Source organism: Elephas maximus, chromosome 2, assembly GCF_024166365.1.
Source record: "Elephas maximus indicus isolate mEleMax1 chromosome 2, mEleMax1 primary haplotype, whole genome shotgun sequence".
NCBI lineage: Eukaryota > Metazoa > Chordata > Mammalia > Proboscidea > Elephantidae > Elephas > Elephas maximus.
In genome coordinates this window covers 160692299-160715820 of record NC_064820.1, presented here as the reverse complement: position 1 = coordinate 160715820, position 23522 = coordinate 160692299, and the positions used below count along the sequence as shown (strand labels likewise).

Below are 23522 nucleotides of genomic sequence, written 5' to 3'. Positions count from 1 at the left end.
TGGACACTAGATCACATGTATTGAATGTCTGAACGAGTCAGTGAATGAAAGATGTTTACCAAAGACTCAGATAAAATTTGATGTGTGTCATCAGAATACATTAGTGCTGTAATTCGCAGCCCAAGTGTGGGAAATGAAGGCATCGCGTGCTAAAATTGGATGTTGACTTTTCCCAATTGCCAGGAAAATCAAATAAGCTCAAACTCAGAATTATCTCATTTTAAACGTCTCTCCAAGTTTTCCTAAAACTTTTGTGGTATGTATAACAAACTCTCATACAAGATAGTATGTTGTTTAAATCAAGTTATATTTAGTGAGCTGCTTTAAGGATATCGCAGTATTTTATGGTATTTCATACCCTGACTTCTGTATCCTGACCAGAACTTGTAATCCCTGCCCTAGAAGTTCAGAGAAGGAAATGATTGTTTCCAACTCAACTGTCCAGAGAAGATGTAATGGTGGGGCAGGGGGAGCAATCCAGCAGGACCTAGAGTGGTAAGAAGGATTTTATCCAATAAGGAATTTCAGACCCTACTATAACAACTATCAGCAACTTTTGAAAGCCACGTAGTGGCTTTCAGATGCAAAGTTCTCAGCAGTGTTGAGGTTTAGAAAGGTAAATCTTAAATGCCAGTTATAGGTATTTGTGAGACTCTTGTGGTTTGGAGACTTGGCTTTGATGAGGATAGAGAGAAGAACACCATAGTGGGTAAGGAGTGTAGGTTCTGGAATCACAAAAACTCGGGTGTGGGTAACCTGAACAAATCACTAACCTCTCTCAGCCTAAGCGTCCACCTCTATAAAATGGGAACAATAATAGTACCTGCATCATTGGACTGTCATGAGACTTCAATTAGATAATGCCTGGCCCACAGTAAGCACTTTGTGGTGGTGGTTGTTGTGTGCCATGGTGTTGATTCTGATTCATAGTGACCCTGTAGGACAGAGTAGAATTACCCCCTAGGGTTTTCTAGGCTGTAACTTTTACAGTAGCATATCGCCAGATCTTTTCTCACATGGAGCCAATGCGTGGGTTTGAACCACCAACCTTTTGGTTAGCAACTGAACACCTAACCACTGTACCACCAGGGCACCTAAGCACTTGGTATTCATTTAAAAAAAAAAAAACCAAACCAGTTGCCATCGACTTGATTCCGACTCTTGGTGACCCTATAGGACAGAGGAGAACTGCCCCATACGGTTTCCAAGTAGCAGCTGGTGAATTCGAACTGCTGACCTTTTGGTTAGCAGCCGTAGCTCTTAGCCACTATGCCACCAGGGCTTCTAGGTATTTATTAGTGTTTTATTATTATCAAGAAAACCTTGTGGTACAATGGTTAAGTGCTCAGCTAGCTGCTAACTGAAAGTTTGGCATTTTGAATCCACCCAGCTGCTCCATAGAAGAAAGAACTCGTGGTCTGCTCCTTTAAAGGTTACAGCTCAGAAAACCCTATAGGACAGTTCTACTGTATTCCATGGAGTCGTCATGAGTTGAAAATTGACCTGACGGCACAGGACAGCAACGACAACTTTATGATAAGAATCCATGAGCTCAGAATTAAAAAATAGAAAACCAGGGCTCAGAATAGTAAGTAACTTACATAAAGTCGAAGATCTGATCAGAGGTACAGCTGAGATTCAAACCTAGGTCTGACACCCTATAAACACATCCTATCTTCAACACACCAGACCAGAGGGAGAGGTGGCCAGTTAGGCCAGGTACTGGGGGAGAGTGCTGTGGAGCGTGGGCATTTCATTGGTAGAGTCTGGCTCTCAGGAAATCAACTTTGGTTCCTGTGTGTCCTGAGAGTGCACTGAAGGAAGCACATGAGCAACAGTGGAGATGGAGAAATTTTCTCAGCCAAATTCAGAATGAGAATCAGATACACACTGTCTGTCTTCCCCTACGACCAAGTCATTAAGCAAAAGGGCTTGCTGAGGGATAAAGCCTTCATTTTGCACAGCAATTGTAAGTGTTCTCTGCATCAGAACACAGCAGCTTTAAAGTCCTGGAGGTAACTGAGAGGGGAAGGAGAGCCATGTGGTGATAGGAGCGGTATGATTAGACCCAGTGGGAGGACCTAGCATGTAGTAGGTGTTCAGTAATTTGGCGACTATTTTCCACATTGCCCCGGTACATCGTGTTAAGTCCATAAAGAGACTTCTCACCTCTGGTTATTTCTCTGAGGTAGGCTAGCACACACGGCTAATGAAGCCCAAATCGGAGGTTTAACCCTTGGACCAGCTAATTCATTTTACTGGCACCACGCCCATAGAAGTGTGGGGCCCCAGTGGCTGTTCTCAGCACCAGGTTGAAGGAGTCACCCTTTCTAACAAGGGAACTGGAATAGGAATAATGCAGTATATGGGGATTAGTAGGTTGCAGAGCCAGAGCTGGGATAACATCCTAACTCTGCCCCTTCTTACCCTGTGACCTTGCACGGGTGACACTCTAAGCCTCATTTCTTCATCTGTAAAGCTGATTTGCTGTGAGAATGCAATGAGATGTAACATGTGTACAGAGTTTAGCACTGTGCCTGGCAGATGGGAGGCACCAAATACCATGGTAGCTCTTACCACTCTGTGTATGCAAGCTCCAAGAAAATCCAAGACACAGGTCTGGCTGTCAGTGGGCTGGTAGCATTGTTTTCCTATAGAAAATAGGTGCTGGGAACACAAAGGCATAGCACTGAGCCATGGCAAGACAATGAAGCAGTGACATCTCCTCTCCAGGACCCCCCTCCATGTAGCACTTGACCCATGCCTGGAGGCACCCTCCTCGTCAGCCGGAACCCCTCACCTTGCTCTACAAGGGGATTACGGTCAGCAGGGAGCTGCTCCCCCCTCTCTTCCCGTGTTTACAGCTTTCATTGCAGTGATTATGTATACAGCCTAGAAACTAGCGACATCTTGGGAGTGTAGCTCTGTCCTCTCTGCGGTGCCATGACAACGAGCTTCCCAGCAATCACCCCTAATAACGGCCACTCACAGTCTCTTCCACCTGGGCAGAGGCTCCACAGGGAGCTCGAGCTTCTCTTGGAGCAGCTGCTACAAAGCTTCCTGTTGGGAAGAAATTATTAAAGAGAGCGGGAGATATCGGTCTCAGTGGGAGAGAAGAGAGAAAGCAGGGAGACGAGAATCTCTAATCTGTGATGTGCGGAGTGGACCCAGGGACCTTCAGACATTGTGTCGTGTTCCTGGAGCCTACTGGCTATAGGAATGTGTAACCCCACAGTCTAAGGATAAGCCCACAGAGCTCTCAGCCAATCCTACAGAGAGGAATATAATGGAGTGAAAGACCAAACGTGCGTGCTGTAAAGCCTGGCCTCACTGTTACCAGATTTCTTAATTAGGCTCAACTCAAGACACCCACTGCCAGCTCATCATCCCGTCTGGACTGCAGTCACTCCCCTTCACTGCTGCTGCTGGAGAGAACATGTTCAGGGACCTCCTTCAATCAGTATTTCCCAGCATGGCAGTTCTCAGAAAGGCACTGGCCCTGCTTGGCTAATGCATGATTATTCCTCACACAAGGAGGATAAACAGACCCCCAGTTAAAGAACTTGTCTGTGGATGTTAGCCCAAATTCAGCCCTGAGACTGACATGTGAGGCCTAGGCTAAACCCAGATTCTTACTTCCCTCCATCTGGATCACAGACTCTGGCTAAGGGTCCTTCATGTGAAAGGTCTAATCCTAGAGCTGTTGTGAGTTGCAGTCAAGTCAGTTGCAACTCATGGAGACCTTATGTATGACAGTACAAAAATATTGCCTGGTCCTGTGCCATCTTCATGATCATTGATATGTTTGAGTCCATTGTTGAGGCTCTTGTGTCAATCCATCTCATTGAGGGTTTCTCTTGTTTTCATTGACCCTCTACTTTATCAAATGTGATGTCCTTTTATAGCTATTAGTCTTTCCTGATGACATGATAAAAGTAAGCAAAATGAAGTCTCGCCATTCTCAATTCTCAGGAGCATTCTGCTTGCATTTCTTCCAAGACTGATTTGTTCATTCTTTTGGCAGTCCACAGATTATTCAATATTCCTATGGACTTTGGACTCCAGCCTCTTCAGGCCTAATGGTGATAATTCTTAGCATGCACTTTGCCTAAAGGCTAGCAGGTGCTGTTTTATCACTGGTATCTTCTTTCTGAGGGCCCCATTCCCTGACCTAGAGTTGCTTGGTTCCTTATGAATTCTGAACAAGTGCTTGTTTAAAATTGTCGTTATATTAATAACAACAGAAGTGCATGTGGAAGATAGCCAATTTAACCAGTAAGAGGCAAGAGAGAATGCAGTGGACTGAGGCAGTCCAGGAAGGTTCCCTGAAAGAGACATTGAGCCTGGAAGACTGAGTAGGATTCAGGGAAACCAAGGAGTAGGGGTAGGTGGGGAAACAGCAAGGATTGAGTCCTGGCACATGCTAACTGCTCCATACATGTTGGCCATCCTTATTCAGGGTATAAAGCAGAGGTCACAAACTATGGTCCATGTGGCTTACAGATGAATTAGAGAGAGGGAAACTTTTTTAATGAGTTGCTAGCATTAAAAATGGAATCCTCAGAAAATTTTAGACCTTAAAAATGAGATGATCTGGCAATGCTGGGTCCATATTCCTACATGGCAGCCATTAGCTGAAGCTGAGTGGAAACTGCCACCTTTATAGGGTGTGGATACTCTAGTTTTCCACAGTCCCCACTGCTCCCTAATGTTTACCCATGCATGCTTCACTGATTTCACTATCTGTCTAGCCCGTGGAGGCATGAGTTTTCTGACCCTGGTGCAAATGATGAGTAGACCTGTCACACTTCAGTAGAATGCACAGGAGAGCAGTGAGTGGGCAGTGATATGGAGTGCTGACTAAGGGCCTATTATGAAGGGCCTTGAATGCCAGGCCAAGGGTGTGATGCTGTCAGCTGTTGGCAATGGGGAGCTACTGTAAGGGTCTGAGCAAGAAGCTGTGTTGCTTTGAGAAGCTTCATCCAGTATACAGAAGGATCACATACAGTCTCACATTATACTGTGAAGTCCTGATTATCTCTGAGCAGTTTAGCTTGCTCTGTCTTTGAAGCTTCTCTGATCTGGTTTCTCTGGACTGTGTCAGCCTGTGGGTACAGTAGCAGCAGCAGGAATGCTGGGAGGAAGGGGCGGCTGAGGTGTGGGAATTCATCAGCTCCCTTGGGAGCAGTGAACCTGTTGCAGCCCGTGCCCAAAGGCAGCCTTCCCTGGCAGGGAACAGAGCTGGCCCTGGGGCCAGGGAAATGGGAGCAGCTTCCTATCGGGGGAAACTATCCCCTCCCACTATTGACAATATGAGGAAAGTGGGGTTGGGGTGGGGGACTAGTTTCCTATTTCTGTTGTAACAAATACCACTAACTTAGTGAACTTAGTGACTTAAAACATAAATTTATTATCTTAGAGTTCTGGAGGTCAGAAGTTCAAAATAGTTTCACTGGGCTAAGATCAAGGTGTTGGCAGGGCTGTGTTCCTTTCTGGATGCTCTAGCGGAGAATCCATTTCCTTGCCCTTTCCATCTCCTGGAGATAGCTCACATTTCTTTGGCTCAGGGCCTCCTTCCATCTTCAAAGCTGGCAATGGCTGGTCAAGTCTTTTTCATATCACACCACTGTGACACTGACTTTCATACCTCCCTCTTTCACTTATAAAGACCCTTGTGATTGATTACATTGGGCCCACCTTAAAAATCCAGGATAATCTCTCCATCTCAAGGTCATTTTATCTGCAACCTTAATTCCATATGAAACACTTACCCCCCTTGCCATGTAATGTAACATTCACAGGTTCCAGGGATTAGGATGTGGACCTTTGGGGCGGGGTGGTGGTGGGGGGCATTATTCGACCATCCACAGGGAGAAATTCAGAATATTTATTCCTTTAACAGAAGAGAGAAGCCCCCAGCCAGGATAAGTAACTGTGCCCTCGCGTTGCTGAAAGATGTACTAATAACACAGGGGCCTTGTTATCTATTCTGCTCACTCTTGTAGCCGCAGTACCTATCAACATGCCTTCTACCTATCAGGTGCCCAATAAACATTGGTTGACTGGTGCGTGGCACAAGTATTTGTTGACTTCTGACCATGTGCCGGGAACCCTGGTGGCATAGTGGTTAAGAGCTACTACTGCTAATGAAAAGGTCAGCAGTTCAGATCCCCCCAGGCACTTCTTGGAGACCCTCTGGGGCAGTTCTACTCTGTCCTATAGGGTCGCTATGAGTTAGAATCGACTCAGTGGCAGTGGGTCTGGTTTTGGTTTGTGTGCTAGGTAGGCACTGTGCTAAGTGCTTTATCTACTTTTATCTCACTTTGATTCTTATAACCATGCAAAGAATTGATATTTACATTTTAAAGATGATGAAGCTGAGCCTTAGAGAAGTAAAGACAATTGACAAAGACAATCCAGTCCACCTGTAAATGGGCAAGGGTAGAGTAAAGGTCCTAGCTTGAGTGTGTTTCACCCCAAAGGGCGTGAAAAACTTCTCCCTGCACCCTCCAGAGAGGCATACCTGAGGAAGGCAACTTGCAGTTTCCTAAGCCAAGAGCTTCTCTTCTGCCCTTCCCCCTGATCTCTGTACCACCACATCTTAGGGGCTTCACACTGGTCCCCAAAAAAGTATTACTTCAGCCATGTGCTCAGACTCATTCTCCTGTCTAGCACAGAGCACACCCCTCTTACTCCCCAAAATCATCATCAGGGATTGGTAAACTACGGCCAGCAGGCCAAATCCAGTCCACTCCCTGTTTCTGTACAACTTGCTAGCAAAGAATGGATTTTATATTTTTACATTGTTGAAAATATGAAAAAATACCATTTTATGACACATAAAAATTATATGAAATTCAAATTTCAGTGTCCGTAAATAAAGCTTTATTGGAACACATGCTCTTTTATTAACGTCTTGCCCATGGCTGCTTTCATGCTACAATGGCGTAGCTGAAGCAGAGCTGAGTAGTTGCAACAGAGACCGAACCACCCACAAAGCCTAAAATATTTAGTATCTGGCCCTTTCAGAAAAGGTTTGCCAATCTGTGATCAGTTCTTAATGATCATTCATGATTCAGCTTATCATTAATCCTTACCTGATCACATCAGCCCGTTGTCTCATCATTTCTCCACTCTTGAATTTTTGGTGTCTTTTCTATCTGAAAATAAAAATTAGGGACCAATATAACCTCTTCTAGATTGTTAACGCCTCACTCTCCTTCATGTTCTGCGTTGCTACAGCATTCACTATGGAACAATTGTTTGTGAAATTAATGAAAAGCCGAGGCTGTTGATGGGTCAGTGATAGAATTCTTGTCTTCCATGTGGGAGATTCCAGATTCGATTCCAGGCCAATGCACAAGTTGAGGCTTGCGTGTTGCTGTGAAGCTGGAACAGGTTTCAGTGGAGTTTCTAGAGTAAGATAGACTAGAAAGAAAGGCCTGGCAATCTACTTCTGACAATCAGCTAATGAAAAGCCCTGTGGATCACAATGGTCTCATCCGAAACCAATCATGGAGATGGCACAGGACTGGGCGATGTTTTCCTTCAGTTGTGCATGGGCCTGCCATGAGTTAGGGGCCAACTCAATGGCAGCTAACAACAATATTTGAAAAACAAACCGCAAGTGTTAAAAAAAACTGGGCTTCACTATTTCCCAACTCAGAATCCCCAGTTTGGGTCTGAGTTTTCATATCATCCACATTCTCATCTCCAAGCCCATGTCTGGAGACGGTGTCATTAGGTCCATAGAACTATAGTACGTTGGCCACTAATTAAATCTTAAACTTCTCTCACTGCCCTCAGCTGGAAAAAGGCCAGCATTATCTGTCTGAGGGCGTTCTAACTCTCCGTGGGAAAATTGTTGGCCATTTTTCTCACTGGGCAAAATTACTGGATGTGTCTTCTGTATCATAAAAATTACTGGCTGCATCTCAATCGGCGAGCCGTTTCTCTCCAGGGGCAAAACTGTTGCCTGCATATCTCTGAAGGAAAATTGCCATCTGCCTCACTCTGTAGGAAAATTGCCAGTTGTGCCCCCATTATGGGGAAATTATCAACCACGTCTCCAAACGGAAAGCCTGCCAGCTGTGCTGCTCTGTAGAAGAAATATCAGCAGAAGTAAGCAATTGAAAACCCTGTGCATGATTCTAAATCCGTTCCTTTTTCATCGTGAACAAACTTTCACATTCCCCTGGACTGGCTTCCTATAACCTTCTCCTTATTTGCCCGAGTCATTAAAGCCAAGGTGGTTCATTGTTCAGCACCAAATGAGATATACACATACTTAGGAGAGTGGATTTCAACTGATAGTCCTGAGAGAAGCTATTGTGTCTGTGTAACAGAAGACCCAGAAATCAATGTAATAATAGGTAGCTCTTAAGATCTAGCCCAAATGGAAGAACGCATGAGGATTTTGGATTCATGTCACATCAACCTTGTCTTAAGCAGTGCCTACTGGGCATACTAGGGACAGGCTCTATGCTAAGTGCTTGACACGAAAGATCTCATCTATCTTCACAGCTACCCTAGAAGGTTGTTGTTAGCTGCTGTACGGTCAGCCCCTGACTCATGGTGGCCCCATGCACATGGAACGATTCTCCATTTTGTAGATAAGGAAAATGAAGCTTAACCTTCTGTTTGTCCAAGGCTTCATATTTGTAAGCAACAGAACTGGGATTTCAAACCAGGCCTGCTGACCTGGAAACCAACTGCATATACTCTTAACCATCACACCATAGGGGATGAAGATGAGGCAGCCATTAGGATCACCCATGGTAGCCTTGGGTCCTCTCCTTCACCACTGGGTGTGGGTTTCTCTGTAGTGTCCATTGTGAGGTCCAGAGCAAAGATCCATACCCAGAAACAGCCTTTACGGTGGTTTACCTATTGTTCTCTCTGCTCCTTCCCTCAGTGCACACTACATTTCCAATGCCTTCTCCTCAGTTGTATTGAATGTAATTTTAGCTTTAGGCTTCTCTAAAGTCAGCAGCTTTCTTCTTAACCTTCCTCTCTCTTAATTATGATTTCAACTCTTTCCCAGAACTCTTATTCATTTAGTCAGTTACCTGGGACCTCCTAGGTAAATAGCCCTGGACTAGTCACTGTGAAGGATCCATCAAACATGGGAAACTCACAGCTCCACTGACATGTATTCATATCTGTACATGTTACAGTATAAAACATGTCTGCAACAGGGCACATTGTACACCCTATAGCATTTAAAAGGAAGTATTAGTTGATTTTGGCTATAGCATTGTTACCCCAAAATGTGTTCTGAGGAGACCTGCGCTACAGAAATACTGAGCTACAAGTGATTTGCCAAAAAAATAAAATGAAGTCGGAGGAGGGGCTGTAATCAAATTGGGACATTTGGCAGTGTCCAGAGATGTCAGAACTGAGTGAATCACTACTGGCAATGTAGGGGTTAGAGGCCAGGGATGCAGCTAAACGTCTTATAATGTCCAGGAAAGCCCCTTACGACAAAGAATTATACAACCCCCAAGGCCAACAGTGCTAAGGTTGAGAAAACCTGGGTTAAAGAATGGTAATTTTTTAACCCATGGGACTTCGCGCACCTTTAATAGGTTAATGTGCATCATCAACCCCCAAAACAGGGCTGGAGTTTCCCAAGCGCATTTGATTTCAGAATCTGAAATACCTGACATATCATAGGCTTAGCGTTCTGCTGAAGTCCCTTTGGGAAGGCTACCCTGAGTAATAGGTATTAGGAGAAGGAAATTAAAAGACCAGTGGAATTTCATATAAACTAAGAGCTGGAAGGAGCCTTGTAGACAATCCTAACTCCTTTTTATTACAGGAAAGGAAATAAGCTCAGAGAATAGACAGCTGCCCAAAGTCATCCAACGAGAAGCAGACCGAGTTCAGATCCTGGCTCCGCCACCTACTAGCGGTATAAACTCTGTGCCTGAGTTGACTGATTTGGCTAATTTGCGGAAAAGAGAAAGTAATAATAACAATGAATATTGAATGAGCTAATATGTGTAATACACACATTATAAGCACTCAATAGATAGCAATAGATGGTAGCTATTATTAAGAGCTGCTTAATTTGTACTCAAGGTCCGTGGGTAGGCACAAATGGTTCACGCTTGACTGCTAACTGAAAGGTTGGCAGTTTGAACCCACTCAGCAGCACTGTTGAAGAAAGGTCTCCATGAAGATTACAGCCAAGAAAACCCTACGGAACTCAGTTCTACTCTGTAACACATGGACCACCATGAGTAGGAATCAAATCGATGGTAACGAGTTTGGTTTTGATGTGCCCAGCCTGAATTCCAACCCAGCATCCCTGACTTACTCCGATGTTCTTTCCACTATCCCACAATGGACACAGGGAGAGGTGAGGAGGAGCAGCAGCATGGAAGTGGGAATGAGCAAGCCATATCTAGAACATGGAGAAGTCCAGGGTGGCTTGGCTATTCTCAACAGGGCAATGACATTGACAAAGCAAGGAAAGGCCTGACTGGAGGCCGTGTAATAGTTAGGCAGATAGATTGCCAGAGTTGAACGCCAAGCTCTACTACTTGCTAGCTGCACAGCCAGGGTTATTTAAATTACTTAACCTTTTTTGGTCTGTCTCCTTATTTGTAATGAGGACACTGTTAGTACCTCCCTCATAAACTTGAGCATCAAATGCGATAATATTGCAAAGCTGGAGGACATAGAAATGGTAGCGGATGTCATTTTTATTGCTGTTACTATTTTTATTGGGGTCTTCAAATAGTAACACCATCTTCATCAGCAAACCTGACATCTCCTCAGAGGCTGTGTCTGGGCCATTAGGATGCTCAGCAACATTACTTCCTTAAAAAAGGAGCAAAGGTCTTCTCTGCACCCTAGCTCTCTTCCTTCTCTTGATGACTCTATTTTCAGGGAGCTGGTTGGAAACCCTGCAGGTCAGCAGGATTTCGATTGCCAAGGCCAAGGGTCCCCAGGAGAAATGCCAGTTCTGATTTGTTGCAACATCTATGCTCAGGCACTGGAGACTGTTGTACCACTTTTGACAAATTTTGAGCATTTTAGGTGTTGATGCAGTGGCAGCAGGCATGAAAAGTAAATTACACAGAAAACACACTGATATTTCATTTGCATTCCACTGGTCATGCTCCCCAGCACCTTCCTACACTGTGATAAATCTCACAGTAAAACCTCACAACTTTAACTAAATTTGCTTAATTTTTTAGCATTTGTCTCCTCCTCTTGCCTGTGAGCTCCATGAGAGTAGGGCTAGGTCTGTCTTGTCCATTATTGCGTCCTCTGCACTGGGCCTGGCGTGCATGTATTCAATTGATATTTTTTATTCGTAAGCTCTCGGTAATGTACTGAGTATCGTACATGTGTATACACATACCAACTGCTACCAGTTATCGTCAAGCTGATCCCTGCTCATGGCAACTCCAAGTGTGTCAGAGTAGAACTGTGTTCTAAAGAGTTTTCAATGGCTGATTTTTCAGATGTAGATCACCAGGCCTTTCTTCTGAGGCATCTCTGGGTAGATTTGAACCTCCAACCTCTTGGTTAGCAGTCGAACATGTTTACCATTTGCACGGCCCAGGATTCCCTGTATACAGCTAAGAGCCATTTAAATAACTGACAAGTGGTTGCTCAGCCAGGATTAGTGAAAACTCTGAATTACAAATGACTTTCTATGAAATGTACTTTTTTAGACTTTTCAAGGACGGAAACTTGAATTTGGGATCAAGAAAGCATTAGTCCCTTTTAGGATCCGCTTTGATTAATAAATAGGTATAGTTTTCATTTAAAAGTTAAGATGGTTTGTCAATATTCATTCATTTAACATATATTTATTGAGCACCTACTATGTTCTGGGAAATATAGCAGAACAAAACAGACAAAAAATCCTTGCCCTTGTGGAGATTGCATTGTAGTGTGGGAGACAAACAACTCATTAAAATGTATGCCGATGCCCATAAATTGGCAGGGGCGGAGCTGGGGGAGGAGTTGGGTAAGATGGGGGAAGACCTTCTATTGCTGACAGGCCACAGCAATTAGAGCCCAGGGATGAGGGCTGGCCTGGGGCTTTTGGTGAGGGCCTTGACAGAGTCACACAGAGTCCTTGGTCCCACCTTACACCTGCCCGTGGTGATGTGAGGCTGGAACTCATGGAGCCCTTGGTGTGGGGACCATGCTTCTGAAGTGTTTAATATGGATTCATTCTCTTAAGGACTCTCTCTCCCCTACTCAAAACCCATTGGAGTCTTCATATGTTCCACCCTCAATGGATGTTTCACTGTGATGTGTCTTACTTCCAACATGGGAGGCCCAAAGTTGGTTCTGGAACAATTCATTTACCTGCAGGGATTATGTGGTATAATGGGAGAAGTACTGACCTGGTAATTGGACATTTTGGGTGCCCGTGTCAGCTGTAAACTTAGGCAAGTCATTTCAGAGTCCTAATTTCTTTTTCTGTATAAAAAGGGTAGAGTAGGACTAATAATCATTAAAGACCTTTTCAGATCTATGATTTCAGGATTATACGTAGATTCTGTTAAATGGCAGATTCTGGAGTTGAGTTATAAAAAAATTTAACAAAGATTTCATTTGGAAGTAAACCAAGTTAAGGAAGCCTGGTACTCAAGAGGAGATACCAAAGACTTCAGTATGCGAAAGATAGTAGTCTCTTTTTATAGGAAGTTAATAGGGGAAAAAAAGGGATAGATTCCAAAAATTTGTCATTTAAGCAAAGGCAAGTCCTTTCAAAGTGGTGGCAAGTTTGTGATTGGGCCACACGTCCTTTCTTCCATTTGTCATAGGTCAAGGGTTTTTGGCTTTACTATGATTAAGTCTCAAGAGAATGCAGGTTTGGAAAATACCAGTAAATGAGGTTTCTGACGCAAGCACCGGGGGCCAGTCTAAATTGGTTATGGTCATTCCTAATTCACAATTCTAACATGGTATCTTCTTACAGCTTCTAAAATAAGGTCTTGTACATGGTACAAGGCAGAATTGCATCATGATGAAGAACAAAGACTTTGGAGTCAGAAAGAACTGAGTTCCAATGGCAGCTCTAGTTTGGTCTAGCCGTATGTCCGTGGACAGGTTACAAAACCTCTCTGTGCCTCAGTTTTTCATATCTATAAAATAAGGAATCATAGCCATCCGTCCTTATAGTATTATTGTAAGGATTAAATGAGATAAAACAGGTAAAGCATAGAGCCTTAAATATTATCAGCTTTCCATAAACAGTAATTATTTACATTATTAAACATTATTGCTGAATGAATGAAAATTTTTCATGGAGTGGATATTAATATTCACATACACACAGATGTTTCTTGAACTGCAAAGAGCTATCTATGCTGGTACATTATCTGTATGCTACTCTCTGTGTCCTCCATAAAGCAGGTTCTCTGTAAATAATTAATGGCGGGTTGATTAAAGCGTTGTCTTCTTTCATTTCACCTCCATTTTGTAGGGGTGTCACTTTGATGCTTTACAATATTGCTACACTGTTGTTTATGTTGTTAGTTGCCATCAAGTTGGCTTCGACTCATAGTGACCTTGTGTATAACAGAATAAAACATTGCCCAGTCCTGCTCCATCTTCATGATTGTTGGTATGTTTGAGTCCATTGTTGCCGCTATTGTGTCAATCCATTTCACTGAGGATTTCCCATGTTTTCCTTGAATCTCTATTACAAACATGATATCCTTTTCTAGCAATTGATCTTTCCTGATGAAGCATCCAAATTAAGTGAGTCAAAGTCTCACCACCCTCGCTTCCAAGGAGCATTCTGTTTGTATAAGACTAGTTTGTTCATTTCCCTGGGATTCCACAGTATATTCAATATTCTTTGCCAACACCATAATTCAAAGGCATCAGTTCTTCTGTCTTCCTTTTTCATTGTCCAGCTTTTGCATGCGTATAAGACATCTTAGAAAGGAAGCCTCATGTGGTGTTTTTCCCCTTTATGTCACTCTGTCTTCCTGTCTGTTCTCCCATTTTATAAGAAACCAGTCAGAAGGGATTAAGATACACCAATTATGGTATGACCTTGTTAACTAATAACACATGCAAAGAAAAACCCTATTTCTAAACAAGGTCACATTCCCAGGTACAGAGTTTGGACTTCAATATATCATTTCGAAGACACAATTCAGTTTGTAACAATAAGGTATATGAATCCAGCAGAACTTGGATAAATGAAGAAAGAATGATCAGGCAAAGCACAGAAATGGGAAATGTCAAGATAGAGAAGTTTAAAATCAAAGTAGAAAGACAAGTTAGAGGCAGCTCATGCTGGGATTCCAGATGATACTGAAGAGCTGGACTTTTCTAAGTAGGAGCCAATTGAAACTTTCAAGAGAGATAATAAGAGCCTTCATACCAAAGCAAAGAGGCATGGACCAAATCAAAAAACAAAACCTGTTGCTGTTGAGTCAATTTAGACTCATAGAGACCCTATAGGACAGAGAAGAACTGCCCCATAGGGTTTCCAAGGAACAGTTGGTAGATTCGAACTGCCAACCTTTTGGTTAGCAGCCTGAGCTCTTAACCACTTTGCCACCAGGGCCCCAGAGGCATGGACAGTGTACACAAAAGGGGGGAATAGGGAAGCATATGTAGGATGGGGGTAGGCAAAGAAAGCATCTAATACCGTAGGTTATAATAGACAAATGTGGAAAACATCCAGCTCTCATACATTGTTGGTTGGAATGTAAAATGGTGTAGTCACTTTGGAAAGGTTTGACAATTCCTCAAAATGCTAAACAAGAGTTGCCATGTGACCCAGCAATTCCATTCTTAAGTATGTATCTAAGAGAATTGAAAACATTTGTACCCGGATCTTCCGAGCAGCTTTATTCATAATAGCCAAAAAGTAGAAATAACTTAAATGTCCTTCAGCTGGAAAAATGTATAAACAAAATGTGGTATTGCTGAATAACATTCATCATTCAATGAAAAAAATGAAGTACTGATTCTTGCTACAACATAGATGAAACTTGAAAACTTTATGCTAGATGAAAGAAGCCAGTCAAAAAAGACAATACATTGTATGATTCTATGTATCTGAAATGTCCATAGAAACAGAAAATTAATTAGCAGTTGCCCGGGTCGCAAGGGTCAGGGGTGGTCATGAAGGGGGAGTGACTGGTAATGGGTACGGATTCCTTTTGGGGTGATGAAAGAATTGAAAAATGAGATTGTGGTGATGGTTGCCTAATTCTGTGAATATACTAAAAACCACTGAATTGTATACTTTAAATGAGTTAATTTTATGGTATGTGAATTATATTCTCAATAAAGCTGTTAAAAAAAAAAAAAAAAAAAAAAAACCTTTTTAAGCATCTAAGATGACTCCAGATTTTGATATGTGCAGTGACACCCAGAAACCAGGAGAAACATGAAACAGATAGATAGATCTGGAGCTTGGGAACAGCCAGTGCCAGACCTATGGATGGAGAAATCCAGGACAGTCCTTCCATGAGAAGGAAAATACGAAAACCAATGGCAGCTTTTTCAAACTGACTTTAAGTTTAGACTGTTCAATTTCTAGCTAGCCTAAATGTGACAGAGTCACTTGATAAGGATTGCTAAATTTCTTGTTTTTGTTTTTGTTTTTTTTTGTTCTACAGTTTTTGAAGAGCCGGAAGATCCAAGCAACAGGTCATTTTTCTCTGAAATCATCTCTTCGATTTCAGATGTGAAGTTTAGCCACAGTGGAAGGTATATCATGACCAGGGACTATCTGACCGTTAAAGTCTGGGATCTCAACATGGAAAACCGCCCCATCGAGACTTACCAGGTACAGAACACCAGCCCACCCATAGGTATACTGAATACTGGTGATGCAGTGGCTAAGAGCTGTGGCTGATAATCAAAAAGGTCAGCAGCTTGAATCCACCAGGCACTCCCTGGAAACTCTATGAGGCAGTTGTACTCCGTCTATAGGGTTGCTATAAGTCGAGATGGACTTGAGGGCAATGGGTTTGGCTTTTTTGTTTTTTGCCTTTTTTGATGGGCTTCCAAGTCAGCCTCTATCTCCAAAGGCTTACAACTCAAAAGAATTAGACAGTATAAATATTTATATTCTATAAAATGGTAGAGCCTCTAAATGCCAGATGATTTAAAACAGGGTGCATATGGAGGGACTAGAATTCAGTTAAACCCCTCTCTATTGAGCACTTAATGTAGGATGGATACAACAGATACAGAGCTGAACAAGACAAAGGTGGTCCTGCTTTCACGTCATAGCTTACCATCAGGTAGAGAAGCCCGATGATGAACGAGGAATCAAGTGTGCAGTTATGCAAGGGATGATGCTGAGTGCTGTGGAAGCACATGACAGGGAGGGCCAGCCTGGTCGGGACAAGCTTTCTTGAAGAAGTAACCCTTAAGCTAGTCTTAAATGCCATGAATTAGCTAGAAAAATAGTCATCTTAGAAGAATAGTATGTTCAAAGGCCTGAGTTAAGGGAAATGTGTATGTTCAGAAAGGATGAATATGGAACACAAGGGCAGAAAGATGTGTCTGGAGATGTAGGCCAGAGTCTGAACATGTAGGCCCTTGTTTAGTAGGTTATTTTATCTTCGGCCCAGGTACAATGGACATCCATTAAATGGAATGACATTATGAGGTGTGCTTTTTTACTGTGTATTTCATTTTGCTGGATACCAAATGGAAACCCTGGTGGCATAATGGTTAAGAGCTACAGCTGCTAACCAAAAGGTCGGCAGTTCGAATCCACCAGGTGCTCGTGGGAAATTCTATGGGACAGTTCTACTCTGTCCTTTGGGTCGCTATGAGTTGGAATTGACTCAAGGGCAACAGGTTTGGTTTTTGGGGTTGGATACCAAACAGACGGAAGAGACGATGGTAATTTTGACTGGAATGGTGGCATGAAGATAGAGAGGTAGGAGAGTCAGCGAGGTTTGAGGGATGAAGATGAGGAATCAAGAAAACTGTGTGGAGGCTTTCGGCTTGAGCATTGGGTAGATAATGGCAGATTTGCTGACAAAGGGAGCAAAGAAGAAAGCGCTGCTTAGAAGAATGGTTTTGGTGAAAGAGAAAACCAAATTGACTTTGAGGAAGAGATGATTTAGAGAAGCTAATTCCATGCAAGAGAATAATAGAAACAAAGATCCAGAGGCAGGGATAAACTGAACTTATTTTAACATATCTTGAATTAGACCAAAAAAAAGAAGTGAGGAAATTCTAGGCAGAATTATTTCACTAACTTTTTTTAATTGAGATATAATTCACCTTTTCAAATGTACACTTCAGTGGTTTTTAGTATACTCACAAAGTTGTAGAACAATCACCACTATCTTAATTTCAGAATTATCTTACATTGTTAAAGGAACATTCTGATTGTGGTAGGGAGAAGAAACTGTAGTGGGGGGCTCCTAGTGCTGCTATAACAGAAATACCACAAGTGGGTGGCTTTCACAAGCAGAAATATATTTTCTCACAGTTTAAACCCATTGCCTTCAAGTTGATTCTGATTCATAGCAACACTATGGGACAGAGTAGAACTGCCCCATAGGGTTTCCAAGGAGCACCTGGTGGATTTTAACTGCTGACCTTTTGGTTAGCAGTCAAACTCTTAACCACTACACCACCAGGGTTTCCTCTCACAGTTTGGGAGGCTAGAATTCCTAAATCAGGTCTCCAGCTGTAGGGGAATGCTTTCTTTGTCCATTCTGGTGGAAAATCCTTGTCTCAGTTTCTTTAGGTTCCTTGGAGATCGCCACATGGCATATATCTTTGCCTCACTCTTGCTTCGGTGCCTAATCTGCTACTTTTATATCCTACAAGTGATTGATTGGCTTAAGACATACTCTACACTGATATGGCCTCATTAACATAACAAAGAAAACCCTATCCCCAAATGGGATTATATCCACAGATATAGGGGTTAGGATTTACAACACATTTTTTGCGTGACACAATTCAATCCATAACGGGGCCTGGAAAGAAACAGACCAGTTATGAAGTTATTGTAGCACTCCTGCAAGAGGTGATGGTGTCTTAGATGAAGGTATTACAATAGAGGTGGCTAGATTTTGGATATATTTCCAAGGGAGACCCAACAGGATTTGACAACAAAGTTGATGTGGAGCATGAGAGGAAAAGAAGCACCAAGGATTACTCCAAGTTTTTTATCCTGAATTACCAGAAGAGTGGAGTTGCCATTTTATTAAGATAGGGCAATCAGGAGTTTGCCTTTGGACATGTTAAACCAATTACACATCCAAATGGAGATGGCAAGTAGACAGCTCACTGTTTAAGTCTGGATATATCTAGTCCAGAGATGTAAATCTGACATTCATCAGCATATAAACCAGGACTAGATGAGATTACCTAGGCATGAGTATAATTTGAGAAAAGAAGAAGTAAAGAACTGCGCCCAGAGTCCCCAGTGTTAACAGGTTTATAAGAGGAAGAGGATTTGGCACAAGAGCTTGGGTAAAAAAGTGGCCTGTGAAGTAGGAGGAAACTAAGAAAGGAGAGTCCTGGAAGCCAAATAACAAAAATGTCTCAAGAAGGAGGAAGTCATCAACTGTGCCAAATGCTGTTGCAGAATCAAATGAGATTTGACCATTGAATTTAGTGATGCAGAGATATCAGTAGCCTTAATGAAAGAGATGGAGGGGGAATGGTGTGAATGAATGTCTGATCGGGGTGGACTCAAGAGAATGTGAGTAGAACCTGAGTACAGAAAACTCTTTGAAGAAATTGTGCTCTGAAGGGGAGCCGATAAATGGGATGGTAGCTAGAATGGAATCCAGGCTCCAGGAAGCTGTCTCAGCATGTTTTATAAGCCATTATAGAGGGAGACAATTGAAGGAGCAAAGCCCTTGAGAGAGGCAAGAGGGGGATAGGGTCAATGGGGCGAGAGGGAAAGCCATCCACCCTCTGAGTGGCCTTGGAAGAAACAGTGTCTTCAGGAATGAGCCAAATTTCAGTTCGAGAAAGAAGGTGAAGGAAAAGGTCAGAGAGGAGGTTGAGGATACCGGGGACTTCAGTAATTGTGAGTTCCAGAGGGTTCCAAAGAAAGGTTTGGGTGCCAGGATTCAAGACCCTATATGTAGTTGGGATAGTTGTGTGTCATACCTGCGGTTCAAAGAGCAGCCCTGTGTATCGTCATCCAATCCTGCCCAGACTTGAGGGCTCAGCTCTGCATAGGTCTCATCCACAACCCCTCATCTACAGCACAGGGCTACAGTCAACACTGATGTCATCTTCCAGCTGCTTAACAAAAGAGAAGGCAATAGGAACTAGGGCCTGAGTGGGGTGGTATTTACACAGGTGTGGCCTGGTGGAGAGCCTCAATTATAGAAGAGTAGATTTTGGTCACACAGTGGCAAGAGAATATTCTAGGAAAAGGCTTCTAGAATAGGGCCTTCTTAGAACACATTTTAAGACCACTGTGCTCAAACCAGGAAACCCTGGTGACGTAGTGGTTAAGTGCTATGGCTGCTAACCAAAGGGTTGGCAGTTCAAATCCACCAGGCGCTCCTTGGAAACTCTATGGGGCAGTTCTACTGTCCTTTACGGTCGCTATGAGTCAGAATCAACTCAACGGCACTGGGTTTTTTTTGTTTGTTTGTTTTGGTGCTCAAACCATGTCCAACTAGTGGTAGATTTTGAGAGCTTAATTTTCTTTGCAGAACACTAAGAAATAGCTATCCTAGCACATGTGCTGAAGTTAAATACCACTAAGTTTTATTTACTTATTTTAACCTTAGATGACATATTTCAAAAAAATTAATTAAATTTATATACTATATTGAAGATCGAAGTAGATGCCATCTCTGATTCATTGAGTATCTGGAGCACTATTGAAAAAGATGTGAGGCCCTATCCAGTGGGAAAGAATTCCATGATCAATTATTAATGCCTGCTATGGTCAGGAAGAAGGGTAGTGCTCCTACTATGTATTTTCATACCTTTACTAACTGATCACAAGCATGTTTGCATGAATTAAAAGCTATAGATTTAACCATGATTAGCTATTTTCAAGTTTTCCTATAGAATAGGTGTTGGCAAACTGCAACTTGCGGGCCAAATCTAGCTCCCCACCTATTTTTAGAAATAAAGTTTAATTGAAACACAGCCATACCTGATCATTTATAGACTGGCTGTTTTCATGCTGCAATGGCAAAGCTGAGTAGTTGTGACAGAGACCATATAGCCCACAAAGCCAAAACCATTTACTATCTGGTTCTTTACAGGAAAGGTTTATCAACCCCCAAAGTCGATAAGTAAAGCAATAGAGTTTAATCTTTCAAGGTCTCATGAGCAGTCCATCATTAACTATATGACACTAGGTTTCCACAGCACGTAATTTGAGAGCCACGGTGGTAGAAAACTCAGTCTAGGGCCAAGAAAACCATACATAATAGGAACATAGAAGAAAACAATGTTTGGAACATGAAAAAAAGCATCAGATAGGATGAGTTTTAAGTCCACTCTTGCATACATCTCCTACCTGATTGTGGAGAAGGATCTATCTTGTTTGCCTATGAGGATTTTTTTTTTAAAACCGAACATAAATGCAACGTACTTTCATAGCAGATGTTCTTTCCTTCAAATACTCTCAGTTGGAAGCAGGCAGGAGCTCCCTGGAACTTAGGTGCTAGGGACGGGAAAATAATGGTTCAGACTAGTTTTATCTCGAATCCTTCCTGCCTTTTAAGAATTATTTATGGAGTTTGGAGAATGCAGTTCATGCTAATGGCCCCATGTTTCCAAAGCACATGTTTCACACATATTATTGACCTGTGGTTTCTTTTTAAGATTAAATGGCAAAGTGAATGAATGCTGAGGGATCAAGAAAGCTTCATAGGGAACACACTGGCCAGTGCAGTGAGGCAGTCACTTGGTAGTTTGCTTCCTGAAGGGAGTGAGGGTGGTTAGGTGCAGCTGGCCACTTTTCCCTCCACCAGGAGATTGTCCTTTGCTTCTCAGATGTAATGCACTTTGTTATTCAACAGTGAAAATGAGTCATGCAGAGGTTAAATTAAAAATAGCTTTTGGAAATAAATTACAAGATGCTGTCTCTTTGGCGGAACCCCTGGTGGCATAGTGGTTAAGTGCTATGTCTGCCAGCCTAAAGGTCGGCAGTTCAAATCCGCCAGGTGCTCCTTGGAAACTCTATGGGGCAGTGTTACTCTGTCCTGTAGGGTCACTATGAGTCAGAATCGATGGCAACGGGTTTGGTTTTGGTTTTTTGCACCATCCAAAGCAGCACCATAAGCTCAGAGATGAAGATCTCTTTCGTATAAAAGATCCTGTACTGTTTGCGTCGGGCTCAGCAGATGAAACATGTGAAAAGAACCTGCTGGAGACAGTGGCACAGAAAATGGAAGCTCCTAATAAAGTCCACTGGACTGAGAAGGCAAACCATTCCATGGCAGGGAAAGGATCGTCAACCAATGTTTCAAAGAGACAGATTTTGTTTTGGATCCAAAAATCACTGAAATGGACAAGAAATAATTGTCATTAGTAAAAAGCCACATTATTTTGAATACAAATACAGTTAATTTGATAAAGGACAGCATAACCGTCAGCATTATGAGATATATTTCAGACTCAGTGGTCTTGAATATTCCCCTTATTTTTTAAATGTTTTAATTGTGAAATTAATGTCTTTTACAAAATTTATTTTGAAAGCACTATAAAGATGATGTACAAATATTGAAGGTGGTCTAAATATAATTTATCATTTATTTTCATTAGTATAGTTAACTTCTGAAAAATATTAAACATTTGGACTTTGCTTAAAAAAAAAAAGGTTCATAAAGAAGGGGGAAGACTGAGCCAGCCTTTAAAAGGCATGCCACCACCCTATTTATAAACTTCTACTGTTCTGACTCCCATCTAACTGTCAAAATCTTAATTTTCAAGGTTATAGCTGCCACTCCCCTCACCAAAAAAAAAAACCTTGGGTAGCTCTAGTGAAATAATATCTCTATCTCCTTCATATAATTTTACTTGAGAATCTCATGGCTCTGAAAACTCCTGCACTATAGAAACCCATTTAACCAAGTGTTTTTAAAAACTTGTCTCTTCCTCTCAGAGCCCTCATATCTGTGCCCTGCCTTAAAAGCACTCCATAACAGAGGAGAGGAAGGAGTAGGAAGGATAACGCAGAAAACACAGGGTCAATTTTGCTCAACTTTTTCTCCCAAAATGTGGGAACCCTGGAGTACCAGGATAACAAATTTGGCCTTTTTTTCCCACTGGACTAATTCCCAACTTAGTATCCTTCCCCTTCAGAAGCCCTACTTCTCTCTCCCCTTCCCTCTATTACTCAGAGCCCATAAGCAAATCAATGGTAAAGTCAAGAAAAGGCAGGAATCAGGCTTTCTTTCTTTTTGAGAGCAAAGTCTTCCAGCCATCAAAAGAGAAGTTCACCCCATAATTGATGCCCTTAACTCCCCATCACTTTCTTCCAAGGACATAGTTTGTTCTACTTTGAGGAAAGAAGGAGTACCATTCAAGACCAGGAGTTGGCAAACTATGATCTGTGGTTCAAATCCAATCCACCACCTGTTCGTAAATAAAGTTTTGTTGGGACACAGATCCAGTCATTCATTCACATAGTATCATTCACTTCTTTTGCGCTACCACAATAGGGTTGAGTATTTTTAACCGAGGCCTTATGGCCCACAAAGCCTAAATATTTATTATCTGACCCTTTACAGAAAAAGTTTGGAAACCCCTGGTCAGGACCCAAACTCAGTCTTTTTTTCTTTCCTCTTCTGCTTCTTTACTCAAAGATCAATAGAGATCTTCCCACCTACAAACAGAAATGGCCTTCTAGATCAGCCCTGAGCCACTTTACATATCCTCAGAAGACAGGAGAACAAGGGGAGGTCAGTAAGTCAATTTATAGCTGGAACACCAAGAGCAGGACATGGGCCTCACCGTTGCATTCCACTCCAACATCTAACAATGCCAAAAGCCCTGCTACAGACATATTTCCTCATCACCATAGCACTGAAGCAAGCAGTTACCCTGACAGGCCCAGAACTGTTTGAGACTGACAGTGTAAAGGTGGGGGAAATTAATTTGCAGAGTTAGAAACACCTAGAGAGCTTTTCAAATACCCAAACCATCTAATCAAACATGGGGTAAAGGTGACCTCACTCCGTTGCCCAATACCAAGCACACAGCTGAGCCTCCAAGGTCAACATCCCGCAGAACTTAGGGGTCAAGGGAAGAGAAGGAGTCAGGTTACAGAAAAAAGAAGATCATGGCACTCTTAAACTCAACGAAGTGAAACAACGCTTTTGCTAACACTCCCCACCAGCCCTGCCTTTACCCAATTCTATCTCCCCATCTCTTGGCATCACTTGAAGTCATTACCACATTCTATCTAGGACTGAGACCCCAGTAACGTAAAGCTAATGAGATAGAGCAAATGGGAGGAAAATTGCTAGAGTAGTTGAGAGTGTGCACTCTGTGTCCAAATACTCTGGTTCAATTCCAGTTCTGTCATTTACATGCCTGTGTGAACCTGGACAAAT

The 23522-nt window shown here is 42.4% G+C and overlaps 1 protein-coding gene across 8 annotated transcripts in view; it reads left to right on the top strand.

Annotated features, from left to right (window-relative positions):
* The window catches only part of PPP2R2B (protein phosphatase 2 regulatory subunit Bbeta), a 500931-nt gene that overhangs the window by 462375 nt on the left and 15034 nt on the right, over positions 1-23522 (top strand). For all 8 annotated transcript variants that reach the window (XM_049873996.1, XM_049874001.1, XM_049874002.1 and 5 more), the window contains one exon: positions 15621-15790. In XM_049873996.1, coding sequence (XP_049729953.1) covers positions 15621-15790 — 170 coding nt within the window. The remainder of the gene's footprint in view (positions 1-15620; positions 15791-23522) is intronic.